General features: G+C 38.8%; 1 protein-coding gene across 11 annotated transcripts in view; it reads left to right on the top strand.

Moving 5' to 3' along the window:
* The window catches only part of ryr2a (ryanodine receptor 2a (cardiac)), a 330,466-nt gene that overhangs the window by 85,681 nt on the left and 217,401 nt on the right, over positions 1-27,384 (top strand). For all 11 annotated transcript variants that reach the window (XM_086195802.1, XM_086195797.1, XM_086195796.1 and 8 more), the window contains 15 exons: positions 3,142-3,216; positions 3,550-3,628; positions 3,944-4,056; positions 5,591-5,690; positions 5,880-5,976; positions 6,625-6,699; positions 8,602-8,758; positions 9,390-9,554; positions 10,328-10,449; positions 11,539-11,722; positions 22,610-22,745; positions 23,315-23,410; positions 23,977-24,095; positions 26,397-26,530; positions 26,718-26,959. In XM_086195802.1, the coding sequence (XP_086051928.1) occupies positions 3,142-3,216; positions 3,550-3,628; positions 3,944-4,056; positions 5,591-5,690; positions 5,880-5,976; positions 6,625-6,699; positions 8,602-8,758; positions 9,390-9,554; positions 10,328-10,449; positions 11,539-11,722; positions 22,610-22,745; positions 23,315-23,410; positions 23,977-24,095; positions 26,397-26,530; positions 26,718-26,959 (1,894 nt within the window). The remainder of the gene's footprint in view (positions 1-3,141; positions 3,217-3,549; positions 3,629-3,943; positions 4,057-5,590; positions 5,691-5,879; positions 5,977-6,624; positions 6,700-8,601; positions 8,759-9,389; positions 9,555-10,327; positions 10,450-11,538; positions 11,723-22,609; positions 22,746-23,314; positions 23,411-23,976; positions 24,096-26,396; positions 26,531-26,717; positions 26,960-27,384) is intronic.

The raw sequence follows: 27,384 nt of genomic DNA, 5'->3' as shown, positions 1-27,384 counted from the left end.
ATTGGCATAGGTTTATTTTATACCAAATCCCCTTCATGACACTCCCCCTCTTTTTATCTGCCTGGGAACTAGCATGAAGGCTGCACTGTCTTGTGAGTTCAGTATTTAGTCCAAGTACACTGAAAAACAGCAGCCCTGTGGCTGCTAGATGGCCACTCTACCTCCCGTGCCATGCTGCGTCTGGCTTTCAACATGATCAATCACACTGCACAAAACAATGATTTTGTCAGTGCAGTGAAGTAGCTTTGAAATGAATGCTGATGTCCAGCAGTTAGTCAATCAATAATTCATTCTGGGTCTGTGTTGTGTGTTCAAGTGTGAAAGCAACGTTCCAGTGAACATGATAGGTGATAGGACATGTATTACTCAGCCCTTTAAATTCTATTAGAATACATCTATGAGCTTAGCTCCCTTTGAATTTACTTCGTGTTGGTATGTGTGGTCTACTCTGTGCAGTGTTAATTGCAAAGTCTGACAGCAGCAGCAGCAGCAACAGTAGCAGAAAGGACCTGCGCTTCTGGTCTCTCACAAACTTTAGGTGAGGCAGTCTGTCCCTCATGGTGTGCAAAGGAATACTGCTAGTTGGAGCAGGGGCAACATGATCACTTTTCCATGCACATTTTGACGTCAATAGATAAGAGTGAAATTTACAGTTTTTGCTCATTATATCAGCAATTGCTTAGTTTCAAGTAAATGTTCAAATATGCCAAAATGATAAACCTTCATTTGTCATGACATTCTGAACTTCAAAGCAATACTTTTAACAGCAGTGATGCTAGTTCCATAAAACACGTCAAAGTAGCAGTACACACAATTTTCACTATATACACACGGGGTCACAGACTGCTTCCCCTTTAGTGTGTGAAAGAGACATAAGTTTCTTTTTGATGCTGCTGTAAAATTTGAAAATCAACTTGGCAATCAGTAGACCACACATACCAAGACTAAGTAAAATCAGAAGGAGCAGCACCCAGACTGCTATTCTTATTAGTCTTGCCTATAGATTTGCAGTATTCTACTTTGCATACGGCAAACACAGAGACAGTGTAGGAGTTAGAAATAGCTGTTCTGCTGTGTCAGTAAGAGGTATGCCCTGGATATCCTGTTTTCTGATGTGACTTACACCAGCATGCAGGGATTATTGCTACATAAATTTACAACCAATCAAAGTTTCTGTCAGGTTTCTTTAAACATTCTTGCTGCCAACACTTAAGGCTGATCAGCAGTGAAAAGAACAAGCTACTGTATCTTTTCACCACATACTCTCTTTGACAATCTCAAATCAACACCTGGGCAAAGAGGCACTAGTTCTTACTCCGCCTCTGTGTCTAGGTTGGTGTTGAGCTATTTCATCTGTTGCAGCTCTGTTGATTGGTTTTGCAGCACTGAGCCTTCAACTTCTCCTATTTCCCTATATCCTTGTTTAATGTGTAGCTGAACTTGTGCTAGATGTCAGCGCTGCGATGCAGTAGAAGAAGCCCCTTTGGAGCACATCTGAATTAAAGACGATAAAGTCACTACTTTTGTTAACATTATAAGATATAGCATGTAATTGATGAAATATTCAGAAGTAGAGTAGATAACAGTAAAGTGGAAGATTGCTTAAACTGTTCTCAGTTGTTTAACTTGACTTCACTGACACATTTATCACTTTTCACTAATACTTTTTTACCTAGAATGTAGTAAAATAATATCATATTGTCACATATTTTGCTCTGTGACCCTTCGAGTCACAGTAGTAAACCTGAAGACTCATAATACTCCTTAACAGAAACCCAGAGCTGTATGATTTCTGAAGTTCCTGTTATTTTGACATTAACCATGGAAACAATGCTTGGAGATGTGTCAGCTCAAAATGTAGAAAAACAGTCTTTGTACAGGTTGGGATTTGTAACAGTGATACAGCAGTATTTCATCCTCTCATAATATTTGGATGAAAAGTTTAAAGCATTGCAGCTGGCAATTTCCCTGTGTTTTTGGATACAATATCAGTAGCACCTTAATCTGGCACAAGGGAACTTTATTTGAATGTATTTACTGCGTCTCAGATGACTCTCTCTCTAGATTTTTCTTAAATTATTTGTTGAAACTACTTTTTCTGGACATTTGTATGGATTTGTCAGGAAATATTACATTGAATATGTTCAAGGATTGTGAATGCACTTTGAGTTTAGTGGAGGGAGAGCAATGTTCTGTTTACAGGACTGCCTCGATCTCTTTTACACATTTACAAACATTCTCACTTGGAAGATGTCCAGGACAACCACAGTTTTTTCACCTGGCTACAGAGCAACTTCCCTCAAGCATTAAGAAGTTAAGGGTGCTTTTGTGGGATTGAACTGATCAACTCCAGATCACAATCTGTATCTGAATCTGTAATCTGTGAAAGCATTTTTTTTAATCTACAGTTAATTTGGCAAATGGCAGCTGTTTAGTAATACATATCTTGTTCATACCTTAGGATATTACACCTGGGTGATCTTACCACGAGTGGACAGCGCTAAGCACAAGTGTGATTCTACTAAAGGTGTACTTAGGGAGCATTGAGATCCATTTTCTCAGACATTTTAATTAGTGGTCTGAGCAAAAGGTGGCCACATTTCTTTATCAATATGGTTGTGACCTAGGCTACACTTAATCTTATTTCCCCTGTTTAAGCAGAAATATTTACTCATTTCATTAACTTTGTAATGTTATTACTCAATGTCAATGTCTGATTATTTCAAAAATGAAGAAAAATGTCACAAGACATCAGGTCTTTGCTTCAAATTTCTGATCAAACTGCAATCACAACATACAACAAATCCAAAAGATTTACTGGATAAATTTCACATTATATTTGCTTGTTTGTAAGTAGTAAAATACAATTGTTTTTGGAAACAGAGGTCTGCAATTGGTCAGACAGGTTACAACAAAAAAATGGAATGAATTGACAGCTTAACTGGAGGGAAAAAAGTTTTATTACCTAAATTTTCTGAATTACAGTGTTGAATGGCTTACTTTCCTCTTCCTGTCTTCATCGGCTTTTTCATATTTCTGTCTCTGGTGTCTTTTTATGTCTCATTTTTCATGTTCCTCACTTTCGTGTTCTGTTTTAACCCTTTTTATTTCTCTCACTTTTGTCAATGTTATTTTTTTCAGGCAGCTCAGGGTGGTGGGCATCGCACTTTATTGTATGGGCATGCTGTGCTGCTGCGACACTCCTACAGTGGAATGGTCAGTTCAAATATCACATACCACAATGCTAACATAAACCAACTTAAACGCATAAAAACTCCTATTAAAAGAATTTGTACATGTATACACAGAATTACAATCAGTGTCAGAATAATACTTTCTCATAATAATTTCCAACAACAGCTGTGAACAGCACATTCTTTGAACTGATATTTTGGAAAAAATACCCAAACATAATCATACAAAATACAAAATAGGTGGTTTTGATATTTTGTTATATGTGTAAAACACACACTGACTTGTTTTTTTAGCTGCTCTGGATGATGTCGGAATCAGATGGATCGATTGTATCAACTGTGTTTCTCTATTTAGTACCTGTGCTGTCTTTCCACCTCCCGCTCATCCACAGACAAATTGGCTTTTGATGTCGGACTGCAGGAAGATACCACGGGTATGAGCCAATCAAATTGCTTTTACTGTCTGTCTGTGCAGTCACAAAGAATAAGTTATATTCTGCTAATAAACCTGTCCGACTTAACAGATGATCCTCACATACCAATTTAGAGAACCTTATTTTCAGGCTTTTCTGAAGAGTATTTAAAAAACAAACAAACAAATGCACATCAGGCCAATAAAATAGCATACAGGCTGAAGTATTGGGTAATGTTCCAGACCTACTGTATACAGTATGTGATTTTGTAACTATATTTTCCTCTGTTCTATATTCTGCACTGTCTTTGGCCTTTTTTGTCTGTGTATTGTGTAGGTGAGGCGTGCTGGTGGACTATCCATCCAGCATCAAAGCAGCGGTCAGAGGGAGAGAAGGTCAGAGTCGGAGATGATCTCATCCTTGTCAGCATCTCATCTGAGAGATATCTGGTCAGTAACAGCTGTGTGTTGAAATGTGAGAAGAAAAACTGCTTCACATATTACAGCCCTCCTCAGTATATCACTTTCAACAGCCACCATCCATAGATCTCCAAATCCATCATCATATATCCATTGCCTCTCAAAAAACGTGGACACACCAGTTTTTAATTCTAAAATTTTAAACAAAATTCAAACAATTTCAGAGGAACGGCAGTGACCAGTCTATTCAAACAGATTAAATAAAAGCAGGAAATTATAATCCCCACGCAGGGTGGCTGGGGCCTTATTATACCAGATTATTTTGATCCAGGAGCACCTTATATCTAATCTTGATGGCTAGATGGAATGTTTTGTACGTCCAAGAAGATGTATTCCACATTTCCTTCTTGGAAACGTCTCATCGAAATTTTTGGAAAGAGGAGGCCATTAAAAGCAAATGTGTAAATTGACTGGATAAATGTTGGTCCGTCACAATCAATATGGGCCAATCAGATCAACAAAACATGATGTAGAAGATATTTGCCATCACTGAAGATTGTGGTGAACTGTTGTCTGTACAGAATTTTTGCATTTGGGTTCCATTCCCCTGTCAAGGGTTATAGCATTGTCCCATTTAGAACATAACCTAAAATGAAGTAATTCAACAATGTGATACAAACTAATGAGTAAAAGAGATATTATTTGCTGCGTTAGGTTTCAGAGAGAGTTGCTGTGTCTGACACTGCGGAGAAATGCAACTTGCTCCGAACACATTTTAGCAGGTTCTGTTCATCAGAGGTTGTATGGCTCCAGTTGGCAGGAATCCATTTTGGCAAGACAAAACCTGTCATGTGTAAAGTGCAAACATTGGAAATATATCCACCACACCCAAAAAATTCAATTGATGTCAGGTAAATGAACACCAAAATCACATGCATTCATAACACAGTCACTTAAAACAGGACCTTGCAACAGGAACACAGGAACTTAGTGTCTATAGTCAAAACAAAATCATATTCAGTCAGGGTTTCAGTCACAATAGTCAATTGTCATGCTCTGTGCATGAAACTCAAATAAATGACCCTCTATGCATGCTCTCATGTCACACCAATTTTTTTCATACCAATATTAAAATAAATGTTTATTTGGTCGCTCTCTTAAATAATTTGACCAAAACATATGTTCACAGAACTTGAAAAATTTGGCAACACAGTCAGTTCACAAATTAGCTAAGTGTGTTGTTGAAAGATATTATGTGTATACATATATATATATATATATATATATATATATATATATATACATACATACATATACAGTATATGTGCAGATACCTAGATTTTTACAGACACACTGTACAGACAGGCGCATTTCCACTGGCTCACCCAATTTATGTGCGACACAACAACAACAATGGACAACATGGAGGCAACATTATGCCAGTTGCTGACTATGAACTAGCCAAGCATAATAGACTATGCTGAGAACTCTGATGCTGCCTCATATCAGGATCATCCATAGTGTTTGAGGAAGTAGTTTGACTTTTGCTTGAATTTTCTTACAGCATCTGTCCTATGGAAATGGCAGTCTCCATGTAGATGCAGCCTTCCAGCAGACATTGTGGAGTGTCGCACCCATCTGTTCTGGCAGTGAGGTAGCACAAGGTACACCCATCCTCAAATGAGTTCCAAAGTTCATGAAATGTAGGCAAGGTAACGTAGTAATTGTAGGGTCTATTCAACTGTGTATTTGTATTATTCGTATGTTGAATGCTGCCATTGAGTCTTTATAAGATTATCTTCTCTTGCTGAACCCTCTACGCATATCGTCCCTTTCTACTGTCCTGTTTTCAGGTTTCCTGATAGGAGGGGATGTCCTGCGTCTCCTCCATGGTCACATGGATGAGTGTCTTACGGTGCCATCTGGGGAGCATGGGGAGGAGCAAAGGAGGTAATGTGTTTCAAATAGAAATTAATTTGTGTTTCTCTTTGTATCAGCTAATGGAGCCTGTAGATGCTAGCCATAAGCAGAGACAACTTTACCTTTTTTTAGACTCATCCTCATACTAATTTTAAATCTTCATACCCTGACAGATTAGATCCCCTCAAGGAACATTAGTGTAGGCAGTTTATCAGAGCTCCCTCTGATGCCACCTAAGATTCAGGGTACAAGAGATGCACAATTCATAAAACTATCAGAAGCCACAATCCATTTTTTGGTGAATTCTACCCTAAATTACTTAAATAGGGCCAAAATACAGCATTCAGGCTTTTTGGTCAGGAAAATAATAAAACCTACAGGGAGGAAAGGAAGCCACAAAATGAGCTCTCTGCTGTGACTGAGATGAGATGACTATTCATAATTATGGTTTTACAATTTTCCCAAAAGGGTCAACCATATTTTTAAACAATGAAGATAAGAGTGGCTGTATGATTCTTATTTTACTGTCTGCTGAGGTTTGTCACTGTGAGAATGAATCATCTTGAAAGTAGGATCTACAAGTGGAAGAAAAAAAAAAGACTTCCTGAGAGGAGGACAATATATTATCTATGAAATATCCATAATATAAGCTTGTGGTTGTCCAATTTTTACCAACAGGACACTGCACTATGAGGGGGGATCTGTGTCCAGTCATGCCAGGTCATTGTGGAGGCTAGAGACACTGCGAGTAGTGTGAGTACAACACTTACATATGAGTGGCCATGTAAAACATTATTCATTATCATCATTTCACATAATATATATACATTACCTTCCTCATTGTCACAGATTTCTAACTCAGGCGTATAAACATGTTACTCTCATAATTGTGCACTTTTATCTAACACATTCGTACATTTTGCTGGCATTGTCATATATTTTAACCACAGACTTGTTTTATCCACATTTAAATATTTTGAACTAAAATGGAAATATATTTTGATATTTTAAAAAATATATGCATGAAGAAGAAAGTGTATGAATGTCTGAAGGAAATATATGTCTGTTATGTAAAAATATAAGAATGTGTGAGAAAGTGTAATGGAAACGGAAGGGGTAAAGTAGAAATGGATGGAAGATTATTTATTGTGCTGTGATTGGCTGAGAAACTTGAGCAGAGTCAGGTTTAGGTTGCCATCTGCATGGATGGACTGGAAACAAGAGCACTGCACTAACCTATTCAATTGTTACGGAATTTTTGAATATCCCCTGATTCTATCGCACAATAATACTCAACCCATGGCTTGTGAGATGCACACAGCTCTGTTATGGGTAATTGTGGTTCTTTTATTGCAAGTCCCACTTGAAAAAATTAAAACCTACAAAAAAATAATTTATGAAGTCTCTGTCACGTTACTGCTGCACCACTGTCACCAGAGCTAATGATGGCCATTCTTGATCAATGCTTTGGTTTCCATCAGAGGCTTTCCAGCAGTGGCTCAGTGCCCTGCCAAGAATACGTGGCAAGAAACCGGCAGATGACTACCTTGTCTCTTACTGTTGATCTTTGGCTCAATGAGAGAGACTTTTAGAAACTGGCATGCAACTATCTTGTCTTTTGGTAATCTTTGGCTACTCTTGATTGGGCGCTCCCATCAGAAGATGATGATGTAGAAGGAGAATTTTGGAGCATGTGAGTGATTGTCACTCACATGCTGTTCATTCAATTTCATTGTGTACTGCCAAATCACAAAAAAAAAGTTGTCTAATGACACTTTAAAAGTTAAGTTAGTCCAGCACAATGCCTTTGATTAATTTGCATGCACCAATTCTCCATGAGCAAGCACACCTTTCGACAGAAACCCTTCCTTTTAACAGGCAGCAATGTAGAGCAGACCCAGGCTCAAAAGGAACATCCATCCTCTTTTTGTGGGTGGAAGAAGGAGATTGTTGTTACTGACAGCTGGTGAAAATTTTATGTCAGTAGCACCTTTAAAAATATACTGATATACTGAAAAAAATAATGATGTGTTCAATACTTATTTTACCTGCTGTATACTAGAGGACATACAGTATGCGTGAAAGTTTGAATATATGTGAGACTCAAAAACTTCATGTATGTTGAATTCTAAAGTGTATATGTTTGAGCGGAAACAACATGGATGTATAAGGAAATTGTTTGTGTGTGATTATGATAATATATGCATGTGAAAGGAGAATATACTGTATGTATGTGGGAATGGAAATATATGTATGTGAATTGGAAAATCTATGTTTGTGAGAGTACATAGTATATAACACATACATATGTTTGTGGAGTAAAAATATATGTACGTGAAAGGAGAATGTATGTATGTGAGTGGACCAACAACAAGTTGGTTCACAAATACAATAGCACCTTCAGTACACAAACCCTTCATCGTTGTGTTGACCTATTCTTTTGAGTACAGCTTCCATGTGCTTGTGTTTCTGTGCTAGCAGGCACTGCTATCATACAGTCAATTTTAGCAATAGATGGTAAGACTAACTGTGGTCAGCAATGTGCTTGAGTGTGTGCTAAAACTATGTGAAGTTTATGAGTGCAATAGGGTAACTGGTGAAATAAAAGGTAAAATGTATAGTATGTCTATATTTGTATATATGTTTTATGTTCAGGTGGAGCGGCAGTCACATCCGCTGGGGTCAGCCATTTAGACTGAGGCATGTGACCACTGGGAAGTATCTGAGTCTGATGGAAGATAAATCACTCCTACTGATGGACAAGGAGAAAGCTGATATCAAATCAACAGCCTTCTGTTTCAGATCCTCTAAGGTTTGCAGTAACAGCAACATTTATGACACAAAACCTCTCCCATTGTAGGTACTAGCAGAATGCATTAATAATGTTGCAGGTTGTAACTGAATTAATAATTATTAAGGCTGATATTGGTTTACACTGGGACCTATTTGTAAGATTTTCTCACCATTATTCATTAGAATTCGGATGGACAAAACACCTATTACAACTATTAGTGAAACCCAGTATAGTTAAGTATCATCACTAACTACAGTTTTCAGAATGACCATTAAAATAAACAAACCCCTCTCTGAAAGAGATCAATAAAAAACAGATTGTTATAATCCTTATGATGAAGGGATTTATTGCAGGGCTAAGCATCCACAGAGATAACTTGATGAATTTGGACCTCAATGTGCACCTAAAAGCTCTATGTATTTTACGCCATCACTAGCATTGCCTAGTCTTGGGTCCTTAATAAACAACAATCACAATTGCCTGTCAGCAATTGGTGCAAAAACCCTGGAAAAATTCAAAACTCCTGCACTTAGTTGTTTATAGGTTAAAAGTAAAATACATTCAGGTTATAAATTTGATTGTGCTTGTCATTTAACAGTGTATCACTCTTACAATTTTCAATTTGTTTTTTTCTTTCTTTCTCATTTAGGAAAAGTTGGACCCTGGTGTGAAGAAGGAGGTGGATGGAATGGGGGTTCCTGACATTAAGTATGGTGACTCTGTGTGTTTCATCCAACATGTTGACACATGTCTGTGGCTCACATACCAGACTGTTGATGCCAAGTGCGCACGCATGGGCGGTGTCCAGAGAAAGGTGCCTTAATGCATCAAATCACCTTGCACCTTTTTGTTACTTTTTATCTTCAGCTTTTTCTTTGTTTTGATGACAAGCCATGTAAGGGTTACTGCCTACTCACGGAAAGATGAGGCAGCAAATTAAGAAAGATGGCAGCAGATTAAGAAGGCAACACTCAAGTGTGATCCTTTGGTAACATTAGAGTTGTTTCTTTTATGTATTTGTCTACATGCTTGGTAAATAAATTGGAACTGATAAAAGATAAGGAGGCCCAAACCTATGAACGAGACTAATGTCATAAAAGTAAAGGATGAAATCCTGAGCTATCATTGAATCCGACATCCAGTTACTGTTTTTCATCAGGCCAGTAAGTAGAGCATGCCTCTGATTGGCCAATACTTCCTTAAAGGAGAGGTAGGCGCTGCCTGTTTTAGTTTTTTTCTCATTTTTTTTACATATATTTTTTTTATTTAACAAAAGAAATGCAATATACAAACAGTATGGCATAAATCTGTCTGCATCATTTTTTTGAATCATACTGTGATCATGAACCCTTCCTTCTCTATTATCACAACCTACATTGACAATAATTTACCGCAAATATAGCCACTATAGCCAGCTAGCAAAGTCGACAAATGGGTTTCTTACCTGTCCAAAAGAAAGGCTGCTACTTGTGCATGCGTAGCTGAACTTTTTGATTCTTTTAGACTCCTCCAGCGAGCACTTGTACACTGTCATGGTGAGAATGTCAATATTGAGCTTCGAAGTTTCTCACTGTCTTCTTATTTCAGGCAATCATGCACCATGAGGGTCACATGGATGATGGGTTGACGCTGTCTCGGTCACAACATGAAGAAAGTCGCACTGCTCGAGTGATCCGCAGTACTGTGTTTCTGTTTAACCTCTTTATAAGGTGCATTATTTAACTTGCTCTCTCTCTCTCTCTCTCTCTCTCTCTCTCTCTCTCTCACACACACACACACACACACACACACACCAAATAAACACCATCTTATCTATGGAGCAAACCAGATAGATACAGAACAGATAGTGGAGGACAAAAAAGGAGAAAAAAAACGATAACATTATTCTTTATATTTAACATATGTAAAATGATTGATACATTGGTCAGTCTTTAATAATGTTGTAATGTGTAATGTTGAAGTTTCATTAAGAATTACCATGTCCCTTAAAAGATCATATGCCAACATAGAAGAAATTTTGAATGTACTTCAAAAGAAATTAATTTTAGGAAAAAAAATCTGTAACCGTGTAAAGTGAAGGTTAAGGGCAAATGCTGGCTGCTCTGGATGATTCAAGACTGTTATAGTAACATCATTCATAGTCTAAAATTTACATCAGTTGAATATAAATACAACAATATGTAAGTTTTTGTTTCAGTTAACATGTCACAGATGCAAGGGAAGAACTTCATTGAGATCCAGTGAATACCACTGAATGAGTCTCATGTAAAGCTTCTTGGTTCAGGGGTATGTGCTGTCCTAAACATACTTATGTCTTCATGATGATAGTAATAGACAACTAGCATGTTGCCCACTACTCTGGTGTGTTTTGATACATCCATTCCCGTCACAGATTACTAGTGTATCTTTATAATCAACAACAACAACAAAAAACCTTAGAACTTTGTTCTTTCTCCTTTTTGTCCGTCATATATATCTGAGATATAATCAGTCACAAAATTCCCTTCCAAAAATTCAACTCAAGTATCTAATGACAAAGCATAATGATTTTTGTTTAATAAAATGCTTTCCTTGCTCTGAGCCCCTATTTGGCCCCTTGTTTCTGTGCATGTCATCAATTTATTAATGTTTAGAACATATCCAAAGGACAGAAACAATGCAGTTGAAGCTCAGCCATTGACTAATTTAACGGGGTACAGATTTCAGCCAACACACTAACTTCAGCATTTGTTGGTGAAAAAGAAACAAAAAAAACCAAGATAATAAGTTGAAAGTCAATTCTTTTCTTCTTGTAACAGAGGTCTGGACACACTAAGAAAAAAGGGGAAGAGTTCTACCTTAGAACTACCAATTGACTCAGTCAGCCTCAGTCTGCAGGATCTGATTGGCTATTTTCAACCACCTGGTGATCACCTGGAACATGAGGACAAGCAGAATCGACTGAGAGCCCTGAAGAATCGACAGAACCTATTCCAAGAGGAGGTAGGGAATGTCTGTGTCTGAGTGTATGTGTGCTTGAGTCAAGCTTGCTTATTTCCCCATGTTTACTGTAGTTTGCTTTACTGTACATACTGTAGGACTCAGAATGGTAATGTGTGATTCACCTTGTTCGATAACAGCAAAATCACAATATGATGACTAAGCACAGGAGGACTATAAATAACACAAATCAACAAGTTGCACACAGTAATATGTATGTATGTATGTAAAAACCAAAGGGCTGTGTCTAAAACCATGACATATCAAGTACCCCGCTGCATCTTTCTATATCTTCAGTTTGTTGTACTCTGGCCCAACTCATAAACACAGTCACACCCTCAATTTAATCATCACTTTTAGCTTTAGAACTTAAGAACAAACTATCAACTTACATATTTCTGATCATGCTGCTATCCTTTTTAATGTTCCTTCTGTGCTTTTAGTCTCTAACCAGAGAGGCCGTCAGTGTTTTAAGCCCATCACTTCCCAGACTGCTGAGCATTTCTATTCAGTTTATCATCACCTCATGATCAACTTGTCTCTATGTCTTCATGTCCTGCAGAAGATCTCGCTAATGGGTTTTTAAAACACTGTACGTCAGCACTAGACACTGTAGCTCCTCTTAAACAATCCAAGCCCTCCTGCTTCAACGAAACCTCCTCCTTGGATAAATGACCATGTGCGGAACATTAGAAGAGCCTGTAGACATGCTGAGTGGAAATGGAAAGCCTCCAAACTAAGGTGTGATCTTGTGACTATGAGGGATCTTTTCAAGGATTTTAACAGAATTGTCAAGGAGGAAAGCTGCTAACTGCTAACCCCCATAACCCTAGGCTGCTTTTCAAGACCATCAGTTCCCTAATCCACCACCCTCCTGTGACTGTTGAAGTATCTTTTCATTCCTTTTTTGTTGATAAGGTTTTGAACATCAGAACCCAAATTGTGCCATTTCTGTTTACTTCACCATACAGAGAAATGTATCACACCTTCAGTTCTTTTTTATCCAGTTTCCCATTCAGAGCAAATGAGGTTGAGATGTAGCATGAAATCTTCCTCCTATCCATTAGGTTTTTTTAACCACAAGTTATTTATTTATTTTTTGAAAGAGGTCTCTACCTTTTTAGCTTAGATATTTTAACAGTGTTTAACAAGTCTTTATCCTCAGGAGTGGTCCCTTCAGTTTTTAAATTGGCTATTGTGCAACCATTGCTGAAGAAACCAAATCTTGACACTGATAATTTTAACAATTTCAGCCCCATATCTTAATTACCCTTTCTTGCCAAGGTACTGGAGAAGGTGGTATGTTCTTAGCTTTTATCTTTCTTGAATAAACACTCACTCTTTGAAATGTTTCAGTCTGTCTTTCATTGTCATCATTGCATTGAAGCTGCACTTCTGAAGGTCGTTAAAGACATTAGGCATTAGGATGAACTCTGATGCTGGCTGTTGTACTGTCCTGGTGTTGATGCTGGCTGTTTTACTGTCCTGGTGTTGTTAGATTTATCTGGTGCATTTGACACTGTCGATCACAACGTACTAATTACTCGACTGGAAATTTGGGAAGTTGTGACTGGGACTGCTGTTGATTGGTTCAAGTCATACCTCAATAACAGAACCTTCTCTGTATCTTTTGGCAGTGTTTTCTCTAGTCATGCAAATGTTACATGTGGTGTTCCTCAAGGGTCAATTCTTGGCCCTGTACTCTTTTCTCTGTACATGTTACCACTGGGTCAGGTCATTCGCAACTTCAACATCTCTTTCCATTTTTATGCAGATGATTCTCAAATCTACCTATCTATAAATCCCTCAGACCTTCAGTTAACATACTCACAGCCTGTCTTGAAGACATCAAGGCCTGGATGTCCAGAAACTTTTTAATGTTAAATGATGCTAAGATAGAAGTGATGGTGCTTGGTCCCAAAACACAGGGATTCTGTAACCCAGACTTTAGCTTCCGTCGGTTTACAGAGGACTCATGAGGCCAGAAATGTGGGGGCACTGTTTGACTCAATAGCAATATCACCAAAACCGCTATCAGTCCAATTAGGAACTTAGCCAAAATAAGGTCATTTTTTTCACTCAGTGATGCTCAAACTCTAATTCATGCTTTTGTTTCCAGCCAAATTGACTATTGTAACTCCTTATTTTTAGGACTGCCACAGAAATCCATCAACCATCTCCAACTCAACACTGCAGCTAGGGTTCTCACAAGGTCATGGAAATTTCAGCCCATTTCTCCTATACTGGCCTCGTTGCACTGGCTTGTGGTTGTACTGAGAATCGATTTTAAAATGTTATTGTTTTTTTAAGTCATTGATGGCCTTGCCCTGCCATACATTACTGACATTCTCATCCTGTATGCCTCCCCTCACACTCTTAAATCTGTTGATAAGCTGTTGCTCACAGTCCCCAGAACAAGGCTCATCGCAGAGGGGAACAGGGCATTTGTGGAATGCTCTTTCACAAGCAATCAGACAAGCAATTTTAGTGTCTGCTTTTAAAACTCTCTTAGGTTGACTTTTAACTGAATTCTTGTCTACTCATGCTTTTATTTGTTTTATTGTCTCATCTTACTTGCTTGTTTTGTTTTGGCTTCTTGCAAAGCCAAATCAAATCGACCTGATTTTTTTATGTCTGTTAAGCACTTTGTAAACTTGTTTTATGAAAGGTGATACACAAATAAGTTTTTTTTTTAAATTATTATTATTATTATTATAGTGAACCAAATGGCAAGATTGGCAGTCAAAATCTGTTCAAGTGAGAAACTGCTTTTCAAACCAGGTTTTTAAAAAATAATCCACTCTCATTTGGGATAACCGATTGAATCAGATCTTGAAAATGGGTTTTTCAAAATTAGAAAAATGGATTATGTCATCGGATTGGATCATGTAACCCTATTTTGGTTCAATCCAGATCAAATCTTTAATTTGGGTTTTTCAAAACTTTTTAGTAGGATTGGGATCACCTCAGGTTTTAATTTGATTTCTTCATCTATCAGGCTACAGTGATAAGGTAGGCTATAGCCTTTTAGTATAGGCCTCATAAAATAATCCCCCAACTGCTGTCAGTATTGACCACACATAATATAATCAATTCTGTCACTAATTACTGTATATTCCTCACAATCAAATATAATTTGGTTTTGTTTTTAGATTTTTTTTGTGATGCATGCAATGATAAAACAGAATAACAAAGTAATGGCAATAGCATTACTGGTTTTTGAAATCCAAAACAAATCCAAATCAGAAATAGTGTCTAACTCTTGCATCCCTTGCATGCAAGGCCTTCTTCCTCGTTCTGGCAGAATCCAGGAGTTTGCACTGTGTGAAAAGTGGAATTTTCGTCCCCATAAACGCCTGTAGATCCCACAAATTTCTGGCAGTATACAACAATTTACAGCCTGCAAACACTACGTTCGCTGTGCCAGAAATTGTCGGCAACGAACCAAGAGAGCCTGCAGGGGGTCTGATTTGCATATGAATAGTGGAGAAATCACAGCTGGTCAGAGAATGATGTCAGGACTGGCTTGAATTTCCTCACACTATTGGATGAAACCGCAAATTTTAAACAAGCAAAAACCACTTGTGATTGGTTGAGAGTTCGGCCCCTTTTGACCCTGGGGTCATTACAAATGTAATAAGTTCTCCTCCCGCAATAATATATTATTAATAATATTTATTCATTCATATTTGTATGAATGCTATTATGTTGTATTATCTCACTGCACAGTACAACGTTGAAATGATGTGTATTGAACATAATTTTTTCTCTGACTTCTAAATCAGGTCTCCTGAAGGTGCAGAACGAAAGGTTTTTTTAACGTCTTTTTGGGATGTCATATGGACCTCCAAATCAGACGTTCACATGAGGTGCAATGTCGGTTGAAATTGGACGTCGAAATCAGGTCCTCTGGAGGTGCAGAATGAAATGTTTTTTTTAATGTCTATTTCTGATGTGGTCTAGACGTCCGATTGTGACATCCACGTGACCTTTAGATTACATTTGAAAGACGTCGTATCAACTCAGTTTCGACGTCCACAGGACATCTAGATAGGGGCATATTAATATCCTAATGACATCTTCAACATCCATTTAGATTTTTATCTTTTTTTTGTTTCATTAGTCTTTACCTTTTACCTTTCATCAAATTGGTTTATAACCAGAAAAGGGGGCAATAGTTTTGCATAGAGGTTTTTATATGTACAATCACAACTTAAGCCTACTTTCATTTTCCATCCCTTCAACTAACATTTAAAGGTAAAAAAACAAACTGGGAAAAAAAGTGGAACAAAAATTGGCCAAGTCCAATATTGTGAATCACTTCTGCCATTATAACTTTGACACTTTACAGCACCCAAAACCTGTCAACTGAAGCTTTACATATTGCAGAAATAGCATATTGCAACTGAAATTGCCACTGAAGTTTGCAAAAAACAATGCATTTTGTTGATTATAGCACAGAATTATAAAATGACAGAAATTATACCTTATGAACGATGTGAATACAGTTACATATGTTCCAACTTTCAGAACTTTCCCCCAAAGGGTTCCAGGGGAAGCCATAGATTCCCAGTCAGAAAAAAAGTGAACAAAGAATTTTAGGAAGTATTGACACACATTTCCAACTATTGACCCAAACTTTTTATATTTATTTACAACTTACATGGATTTTTTAACAACTATTATCACAAATATTTAGAAATATTTACAAGTACTTACAGACTATTTACAATTATTATCAAACAATTAACAAACTCATTCATCGTCTTCCGCTTATTCCTTACCAGTAAGGGTCGTGGGGGGGGGGGGGGGGGGGGGTCTGGAGCCTATCCCAGCATCTATGGGCGAGAGGCGGGGTACAACCTGGCGATTCCCAGTTCAACTTTCTCTTCTCTCTGACTGTTTCTCCTGCACTTCCTCTAAAAATACAGTAGTTACAGGTTACCTTTACAGTAGTTACAGGTTAGCAAACCTGCATTTAGCTGAAGGCTAAAGTCGCCAGGCCTTTCCATGTTCAGCCTTCAGCTAACTGCCCGAGGGGCAGACATGGCATCTGAAACAGCTTTCACATCTTCTTTTTTTTTAAGTAACAAACTGCCCTAGTTCACTCAGTAAAAAGGCTATAAATTAAGTGAGACATGTAAATAACATGATATGTCTTACCTTTAAGTGATTGAAAGGATAAAAGGGTTTGAAAGGTTTATGTTCAAGTCTGATCGCTCCTAGTAGTACAGTTGTCGCCACCTTCTTCCTCTGTAAAATCAAAGGCGGATCGCAAGCAACAATTAGGTGCATACTGCCACCTAATGTACCAGAGTTTGCAGCCTCAGCAAATCAGTGGCTTTTATGACTGGGTCTGATGACATCTCACTTCAGCCAATTAAGTCATTCCGAGTTTGGCTACACGATCTCAATGGTTTATATAGCAATGTTATTGCCGCCTTATATAATACAAAAAAAAAAAAAGTCTGGATCATGTTGTATCATTTTCATTTACTTTTTTTGAAATACAAACAAAATCTAATATGATAGTCATTAAACATTTGTTTAATTTAATTTAATGTTTTCAACTCCATTAACTGCACTCACCACATCCAAATGTGATTTTGATGTCTGAAACAGGTCAATTTAAATCTTGGACCTATTTTGCATGTTGCATAGACGTCTAGATTGGGTGGTGGACAACACATTACGTGCCACTGTGAATGTCAATTCAATGTCCAAAAGAGGTCCAATAATGATGTCTAAATCTTGGATCCATTTTGCACATTGCGCTGACATCTAGATTTGGTCCTTGATGGACCACACACACATGTCCTGTTGAGGTACAATTGTGCACGTCAGTTCAATGTCTAAAAGAAGTCCAATAATAACGTAAAAATCTTAGATCTATTTTGCACGTTGTGCCGACGACTAGATTTGATCTTCAGATGACGTCCAAATGCTGAATGTCATTATTACATCTAGTAAAGGTCCAATTTAGACGTCTAAATTTCTAACTTATTTTGCACGCCATTTTGACGTCTAGATGCGGTCTTCGGCGGACCAACCCAATACTGACTTGATCTGCACATCTCTCCAACATCCGATGTTTGGTGCATCATGGAATTGTTATTCTGAGCACTACACTATTATTACCACGAAGGGGTTTACTGAGGCAAGGAACAATGAACAAGAACAAGTTTATGTAATGAAAAAGGTTTAGTGTCACAAATGCACACAACTATTTACAAAAACACAGCTATTAACATACCGTAAATTCCGGACGATAGAGCGCACCGTTATGTAAGCCGCAGATGCTTATTTTAGGGAAAAAAATCAACTTTGTACACGTATAAGCCGCACCGGTAAATAAGCCGCGGTGCACGGCGGAAACACCTCGGCCGCCCGTTCTCTGCGTGTTGACCCAGTCTTCCAGAGCGTTTTCAAGTCCGGGCCATCTGCTATTATGACCTCTGAAAGCTTTTGTCGTCTTTTTGCATTGGGTCAGTTCGTCATGTTGCCACCTCCAGCGTCTCACCATCGATTCGTTTATGCCAAACTTACGTGCTGCAGCTCTATTTCCATCTTTAACCGCCAGATTGATTGCCTTTAACTTGAAAGCTGCATCATAAGCATTCCTTCTTCTGCTCTCCATCTTGAGGGTGAGTACAAATGACTGAAAATATCGTGTGATGCTCTTTTTACACTGCACCGCGGCATGGACTGGACGCTCCAAGTACAGTACTTAGGGAAATTCCTAGCTAAATGTTATGGTAATTTCTCTAAGTACGGTACTTGGAGCTGCCATCAGGAACAATAGGGAATTACTGCCTGCTGCCGCTGCCCGCCACACCCCAGGGTGAAGGTAAAATCCTCGTATAAGACGCACCTGATTATAAGCCGCGGGGCATGGAGCGTCAAAAAAAGTCGCGGCTTATAGTCCAGAATTTACGGTAGAAACCCATATAACCTCCTGCATAAGAAGCCTACAGTTCCACAGCACCTTAAGCTGTTAACTTGCAACCTCGAAAGTCTCTAATGTGTCTGCATTTAGTTGTCTGTGGTGCATTGCATTGTATTTTGAGGGGGAGGGGGGTCATGGGCCAAGCAAGGCACACCTCAATATCCGTCAGTTTTCTGTGTTGCCTGCAGATTGCCGTGAATTACTGGAAACCCAAACTTCCGTGAAAATTTACAGTGCCACATCCTAATGAAAATCCCTCTTTTCATGCATTATTGGTAAGGGTCTCCAAGGGGCTCAGGAGCATCATAGTCAGCACAGAAAGGAACATTGCGCTTGGTAGCAATGTTGCATGCTTCTTGTGGTTCTGCTCTCAGGTAGATAAGGCATGCAATGCGCCTCTTAAGAATTCCAGACCCAGGCCACTTGACAATGCAGTTGGTGATGATGGGGTCAGCATCACACACAAGTTGGACATTGATACTATGCCTCCCTTTCTGCTTACAAACTCCCATTCATCCTCACGAGCTGCTTGTATGTGCACACGTGTGTAGTCAAATGCTCCAATAGTATTGGGCATATTCCCCAAAAGAAAAAGCTACACAAGGCCTGGGCAGTTTGGTTGTCCTTTGGGAAAAGAAATAAATTCATTGACCAGGCTTGCCAGTGCAACTGACACATCTTTCACAACATCACACACAGCTAATTTTGCCACTCCCATATAGTCACCAACAACTTGGTAGAAAGTCCCACATGCATAAAATCGGAACTCAATATGGATCTGGTGTTCCACAGACAGACCGTGACTCCTTTGGGTCTTGTGTTGTAGTTTTGACTGGAGAAGGTTCACAAGGCACTCAGCCTTCCAATAGCAAAAACGGGCATACAGCTCCTCAGTGGTGTATTGCTCCACTTGCTTTGGTACGCTCAACATACACCCTTTTATGATATCCTCTCCTGGCACAGTGGTGGTGGCCGTGGACAACACCTGCCATTTCACTGTCTCTCTGTGACCCTCTCTGTGAATCCTCGGATTTAAATGGCTGTGTAACTGGTTCTTTCAAACACACCAGTTATAACTGAATAGTTTTTGGCTTGTGTTCAATTGAGGTAATCGGACCCAAGGCCTATAAATGATAAACAATGTTTGCTATAGTAAAGCAATGGAGCCATGGACTCAAGAAGCTGTAATTTCACTGCTGCCAAAACCAATGCACTACTCGAGGGTGTTAGGTGCCATTATGACACATTAGTGCAAAGTGTTAATTCAGCTAAAGGGTGGAGATAGCAACAAAAGGAAAATTGATGTTTGGACTTTAATCACTGAAAATGTGAATGCCATAGGGTCTTGCCAGAGGAGGACCACAGACCAAATAAAATTTCGATGGAAGAATCTTAAGGCCAGGGCAACAAAGGACCATGTAGAAGCCAAAAACCCACAAACAGGAAACAAGCCCTTTAAGAGGGGAGATTACACAGATGTGGTCCTTCACATCATTGGAGATGAGAAGTCGCAAGCTCTGCATTGTATTCAAGGTGTTGTAGTGGATGGCAAGCCTGGGCTTGAGGAGGAGAGTCAGCCAGTTCCTCCTTAGGCTGATCCAGGGAGGACATTTATTTTCAATCTCAGGTCTGTTACTGAGGAAGAAGCTGGATCTTTATTAGTAGAGCCAGCAGTAGTTGCCACAGGATCTCAGAGGAAAGGCTTGATGTGCCCTCTGTCAAACAAAGATGATGATTGCAAGACACTTGTGCGAAAAGAGACTGAAAGGGCAGGAGTACAGATTAGTCTGGCAGAGGAACAACTGACTCTCACTAAAATACAGAAAACTAAGGCATGTTGATCAATTCTGCTGAAATCAATTTTAATTAGCATATCATGGCCTCTATAAATGCACAAAGCTGCACCCCTAGAGTTTGCAACATGGAGAGACGTAAGCTGGCAAAGAAAAAAAAAACTTTTCAGTGGCTGAAGTGGAGAGACTCATGAGTGTGGTAGACACGCATTGTTTGGTATTGTTTGATAGCCTGAAATCAGATATAAAAGGCAAGCAAAAAAAATGTGGAGTGAATTATTGTAGTGGTCAACAGTGTTTACACAGTCAATTGGACGATGGAATATTTAAATTTCTACATCTGTAATGATCGATAAAACATTTGAATGTGAAACATTTGGTACATCAACCTTATTTTTGTTTTGGACCAGATGAACCAGAAAGTGTCAAAGGGGACTCAGTCTTCCCAAGGGCACCTAATAAAGCATGTCTGACCCCTGTGCTTAAAACTGACACTGCCCAGGTTTCCCAGTCTTCCCAACTCCAGGCAACAGTGCAGTGGTGCTCGTGCACCACCATATCCCTCTGTTAAAAGGTTAAATAAAAGAATTATGTTCAATCAACATTTAACATTTTCTTTTTGAAATAACATTGCTTACCTGAACATATCACTAAATGTTAAAAGCGCCAAATCAGTCCCTCTCTCCTCCTGAGGGCTCCTAACTGTAGAGGTTGTGGCCAGGGATCTCTGGGCAGGGGGTTTTCTGGGTACAGGTCCTCATCCATCCATTTTCTTCCGCTTATCCTGTTAAGGGTCACAGGGGGGGGCGGAGCATATCCCAGCGGCTTTTGGGCAAGAGGTGGGGTTCACCCTGGACAGGTCACCAGTCCATCGCAGGGCCAACATACGTAGACAGACAACCATTCACACTCACATTCATACCTATGGTCAATTTAGAATATCCAATTAGCCTAGTCCCCAATTGCATGTCTTTGGACAGTGGGAATAAGCTGGAGTACCCAGAGAGAACCCATGCAGGCACGGGGAGAACATGCAAACTCCACACAGAAAGATCCCGTGCCCAAGCCGGGACTGGAACGTGAACCTTCTTGCTGTGAGGCAACAGTGCTAAGCAGGTCCTCAAATGGCACCCCATTCTTCTGTGCCGTATTGTGGAGAACTCCACATGTCAGGATAATATTGCATACCTTTTCAGGGGTATAAAGTAGGGTTCCCCCCGCTGTCCCAAAACAGAGCCATCTGCCCCTATGGAGCCCTATGCAGTGCTCCACTTTGGCCCGTGTGGGCACATGAGCGCTATTGAAATGTCTCTCCTGCTCTGTTTGGGGATTTGCCAGGGGTGTAATGAGATACTCTGCCAGAAGATAGCCTTTTCACCGGGCTACCAGGCTACCATATTTAGAATACTCATTCTGGCATCACTGATTACTTGAACATTAACTGAGTGGTAACTTTTGCGATTGATGTATGCATAAGCGGATGGTGGCTAAAGACAAACATGAAAACAATCAATCACTCAAATCATGTTTGGAAACATCGCAATCTCATAAAATTCCCTTTTAATCACAGTTTGCTGAGCATCATGAAACTGCAATTGAATATACTCAGCAGAGAGGGAACTGATTGCCCTCAAAACTGCTGGCATAGTTTGGCTGAGTGACAGCTTGTTTATTCCAGACCTACCACAATCTTCCGCTGAAGGGACCTGGTGACCAGCAGCGTTCAATGCACCAATTCATATTGAAAGGGTAATTGGGTACACAATTATATATTTAGAAATTATTTTTTAATTCATAAGCTACATATTTATGATAGGGATTTGTCGTGATGCACACAGCTTCAGTGACATATCTGCTGTTAAAACAACTCTCAGACTCCTGTGCATGAACCATAAGTCACCTCACATCAAATCTAAATTTGTGTACACAAACTCAGACCTGTTGTAAGATTTCATCACAGAATACGCTCACATTGATAAATGCCACAGCTTGCGTAGAAATGAACACATGCAAGTTTTACACTCATTTATGGTTGTCAATCGTTTGATAAATGAGTGCCAGTGTTTTGGCAAAGAACTGAGAAACTGATAACATTTCATTGTCTTACTATGATAATGGCATGAATAACGCAGTTACAACCTTTGTCTGTAGGGGATGATCAGCCTGGTTTTGGAATGTATTGATCGACTCCATGTCTACAGCAGTGCAGCTCATTTCACTGAGGCAGTGGGATGGGAGGCTGGAGAGGACTGGAGCTCCATCCTCAATTCTCTATACCAGCTACTGGGTATCCACACATACACACTCTTACACACAGAAAACAAAACTTGCAAGTATGTGCAAATAAGTTGAATGGTATGATTAAAGTGATGAACAATTGTTTAAAAGCACAATTTGTTACTGATCTCAACAAACTAATGGTTAATATTTCACACCAGAAACAAAAAGGTGGCACAATATGACCAGATAGTGACTACCCCTGTTGTAATACATCAGGAAATGTCAAGTTCCTTTGCAGGAATGGGTGGGTGAAAAGCAGTTTACATTTAAACATCGGCCTTTCACCACTCATACTGTAAAATGGATTGATAAGAGAAGATGGACTGGGGTTCACTCATTCAGAATAAAAATGGTCCCTTTTGAAAGAAATACTTCTCCCAATGAAAAAAAGGATTTTTTTTCAGAAAGTGTATAATTTAAAGATAATATATTAAATATCTGTTTTGTTATAATTTTTCACACGTCACCTCTTGATGAAATGCATCTTCTTCACCTTTTTTTCCTACCCTGACCTTTCTTCTTTCTTGTCCTCTCTTGCCCCCTCCTATCCTCTTCTGTTTTCTGTCATCCTTCTAGCTGCACTTATCAGAGGTAACAGAAAGAACTGTGCTCAGTTCTCTGGTTCCTTGGACTGGCTCATTAGCAGACTGGAGAGATTGGAGGCCTCCTCTGGTAGGACAGCTTGTTAAAATTCTATATTGTGATCATTATTATACAGAATTTGTAATTACTTATTGACCTTAAATCATTGGGAAGTGTTAATAAGGCATGTTTAATTTGAAATAATTAAGATGAATGAATTAGATGGGCTGATGTGGTTATGACAATTGTGTCATATCAGTGGTGCAAGACAAAATGGACAAAAGAGCAGTTATTTTTTTTTTAATTATTATTATTACTACTACATCTAATTTCTTGTATATTCATTTGAAAAGAAAACTAAAGTTCAACAAAGTGGACTTATTATTATAACACTGATGCCATTTTTCACAGTGTCTGTCCTAATAAATATTGTTACCTTTTAATGTAACCATACTTCATATGAAACTGATTAAAAGCAAGTTATATTCTGGACCTAGATAATTCAAGAATCCGCACAACTAGTATTTTGGTTAGAAACCTGGAAAAACAGTGCATAACAGAACTTAACTAATTGCTAGTTGTAGCTCATTGCTTTTTTATGGCATGTTAATTACAATGATCAGATTATGAGTGTTTATCATTTTCTATTCATCTAGGTATACTGGAGGTGCTTCACTGTGTGCTGGTGGAGAGTCCTGAGGCACTGAACATTATTAAAGAAGGGCATATCAAATCCATCATATCTCTACTAGACAAACATGGACGCAACCACAAGGTGCAGATACTTTATCTGTACAGATAAATATATGCTTATGTTTATCTGTGTGTGTGTGTATATATATATATATATATATATATATATATACATACGCAGTTGAAAACATAGTCGTGAAAATTACTAAGACAAGTCTCACTACGTCAGGCAAGTGTTTTAGATAATAAAAACAATTATTTTTATTTAATTAAAGTCTAATTATATTGACAATATTTTATACATAATCCACTTTTATACAACATGTACCCCAAATAGAAAAAATAACTCATAGGTAACTGAATGACAATATAAAACACAGAAGATTAATGCAGATTGAGAATCTCCCTGTTTATTGATTTGTTAGTTGCTGTGTTCACCTGGCAAAATTATAGCGGTTGAATTTAACATCACCAATAAAGATGTATTTAATATCAAGATGAAGTGCAGTTAGAATAGTGCTGTTACACAAGAGTGTAAGTCATGACGTTTGAGCAAGGCAGTTCTCGGGATTTTAATATCAGAGTGATCATAACCCAGTGGGATGTAGCTGGCCTGCTTGACGTGATACTTTCAGCTTATTTTAGCAAAATATGGAATGCAAAATACGAAAGAGAAATGATAGACGTGCTGTTTGCACATATGGTGTGGAGTCATGTAATAGCACAGCATGCTGCACAGTGTTTAAAACAGTACTTTTTTTTTTTTGCTTTAATGTGTGTTTACAGAAGTTTCATGAATTCATAGAATGAGTGGTAAGCAGACAAATGACAAAGAAGAACATATCCCACATTAATCTGGGCTATTCCAATTGGAAATGTAGGATCTTTGTACAGCTAACACTCTACCTTGCTCATTTATCTCTCATTTAATCCTAGAATTGTCTGCTTAAAAAAGAATATATAAAATGACAAATGTTTTGGATTATAGATTTAGGATTTCAGCTGAAATGTTAAATATCTGCTCTTCAGTTTTCATTTCCTCCTCTGTTCTTCACTCCTCTTTTCTCAATATAAGTGTTCAATTTCAAAATGGGCCCAACCACTCATCCTTCACTATAAGTGTCATTTTGTACAAAAGTCACACTGGTTTCAATTAGAAGGTGTTCTTTATTGAGAGGGACAATGTAAAAACTTTGTGACATCTTTGCTGCTTTGTCCATGAAACGCAAACAAGCTCTCACCATGGTTACTGTCCATCAGGCTTGTTTTTTATGTTTCACTCATTTTATTTTCTCTGTTGGTCTTAAGTCTGATGAGAGATTTTGTCTTTTACACAGTCTGTGTAACGACAGACATCCACAAAGGAATGAGCACATCCTCCACTATAAAATAAAACATTTTTTATTGATGTTGCATGTGCCCAATTCAGGTTTATTTTCATTCAAGTCAAGTCAATTTTATTTATACAGCGCCAAATCACAACAAAAGTTATCTCATGACACTTCACAGGTAGAGCAGGTCTCGTACCACATTCCTTCAATGAATTTAATCCCAACATTTCTCCATCAGCAAGCACATCCTGCAACAGCGGCGATGAAAACCTTCCTTTAACAGGCAGGAACGTCAAGCAGATCCAGGCTCAATGGGGACAGCCTTCTGCTTTGACCGGTTTGGGGCGAAAGAGAGCAAAAGGAAAAAGGATATTTTTCAAATTCTGTGAAAAAATATCGTACTAGATACACACAAATGTTCATATGCATGACCTCAACTAATGTATAATAAATAAACAATGTTTCTCCATTCTTGATAAAGCGCTGCACTGTGTGTTCGTGGCAATGGTGGATTTAGCTTTGATGCACACTCACTTATGATGGGTTTTATTGTCTACTCCCACTACTATGCTGTTTGGTTGTGGATGGCCCTTAATATGGTGGACCCTCTGTTTAAACCCACAAACAGAGGGGGAATGGATAGGGAGAGGGGACAGGGGGCAGTTTTGGATTGGGCCTGCATTGCCTACTTTCCCTCATCCTTTTCTCCTACTTTCTCTACATTTTCATGGTTTCCCCTTCTCTTTCATTCTTGTCCTCACTTCCACTCCTTTCTTTCCTCCACGCTCAAAACACACACACACACATACACACACACACATACACACACTGATTACTCTGCTGTACTTTGTGCTTCCTGAATAATCATTCACAGTGCAAGCTAGAAAATTAAATAGCTAAGCCCCCTTGTGGTACAAATTGTCAAATCCCTCCATCAGGATTGTAGTTTTTTTTTTTTTTTGGTTTCCAGATTTTTGCATTTATGTATTTGTACTGTAACAGAGACATAAATATAATAATGACATATTTTCTGGTATGTGCATGCTGTTTAGGTTCTTGACGTGCTGTGTTCACTGTGTGTGTGTCATGGGGTCGCAGTGCGCTCTAACCAGCATCTGATCTGTGACAACCTGCTGCCAGGAAGAGATTTGTTACTCCAGACACGCTTGATCAACCACGTAAACAGGTAGACATGCAAATGAACACACACACACACACACACACACACACACACACACACACACACACACACACCCAAAAATGCTTTCATTTATGATGCTGGTGGCTGTCAGAATGCATGTTATTCTAATGTACAAGTTTGTATTATACCCTGTTAAATAACCGTATCCCATCCTCCTCTGCCCTCCTTACAGTATGCGTCCCAACATCTTCCTGGGTGTCAGTGATGGCTCAGCCCAGTACAGGAAATGGTACTATGAGCTAATTGTAGACCAAGCGCAGCCTTTCGTTACAGCCGAGCCCTCTCACCTCAGGGTGGGCTGGGCCAACACCAGTGGCTATGCGCCCTACCCCAGTGGGGGGGAGGGTTGGGGAGGCAACGGGGTGGGTGATGACCTCTACTCCTACGGCTTTGATGGACTCCATCTCTGGTCAGGTGCGGGTTAGATTGAGCTGTATGTATGGTTGCATCAACAGATGATGATATGATAACAAGGATTGGCTGATATTGGAGATTTCATTGTAATTCTATATCTTTCTACTAAATGGTCAAAGAATATACATATACACAATCACTGCATATCGATGAAAAATTGACATTAAAGTATGACATTGAGGAAAGGGATTACTTTTGGTGAGTCATTTCATGTATTTCATTTACACAGCACAATTGCCCTCATTTACAAAATGAACGCATCACAAAAAACTGGTGTGTGATGAGCATATGATCATTTCCATACAAAGCTTGGTTTGTTGCAAATTGATGTCAGAAGAGGCTTGAAACAGATCTCAGAGTTTTAGATCATCTATGCAAGCTATCTAGTCAGTGATATTTTTATGCGATTCTGGTGTAGTTGTATA

Source organism: Aulostomus chinensis, chromosome 23 (assembly GCF_037954235.1).
Source record: "Aulostomus chinensis isolate RoL2024-O1b breed Wild chromosome 23, RoL_Achi_v1.0, whole genome shotgun sequence".
NCBI classification, from domain to species: Eukaryota; Metazoa; Chordata; class Actinopteri; order Syngnathiformes; family Aulostomidae; genus Aulostomus; species Aulostomus chinensis.
The sequence above is the reverse complement of the archived record's forward strand: the minus strand, read 5'-3'. Positions and strand labels throughout refer to the sequence as shown.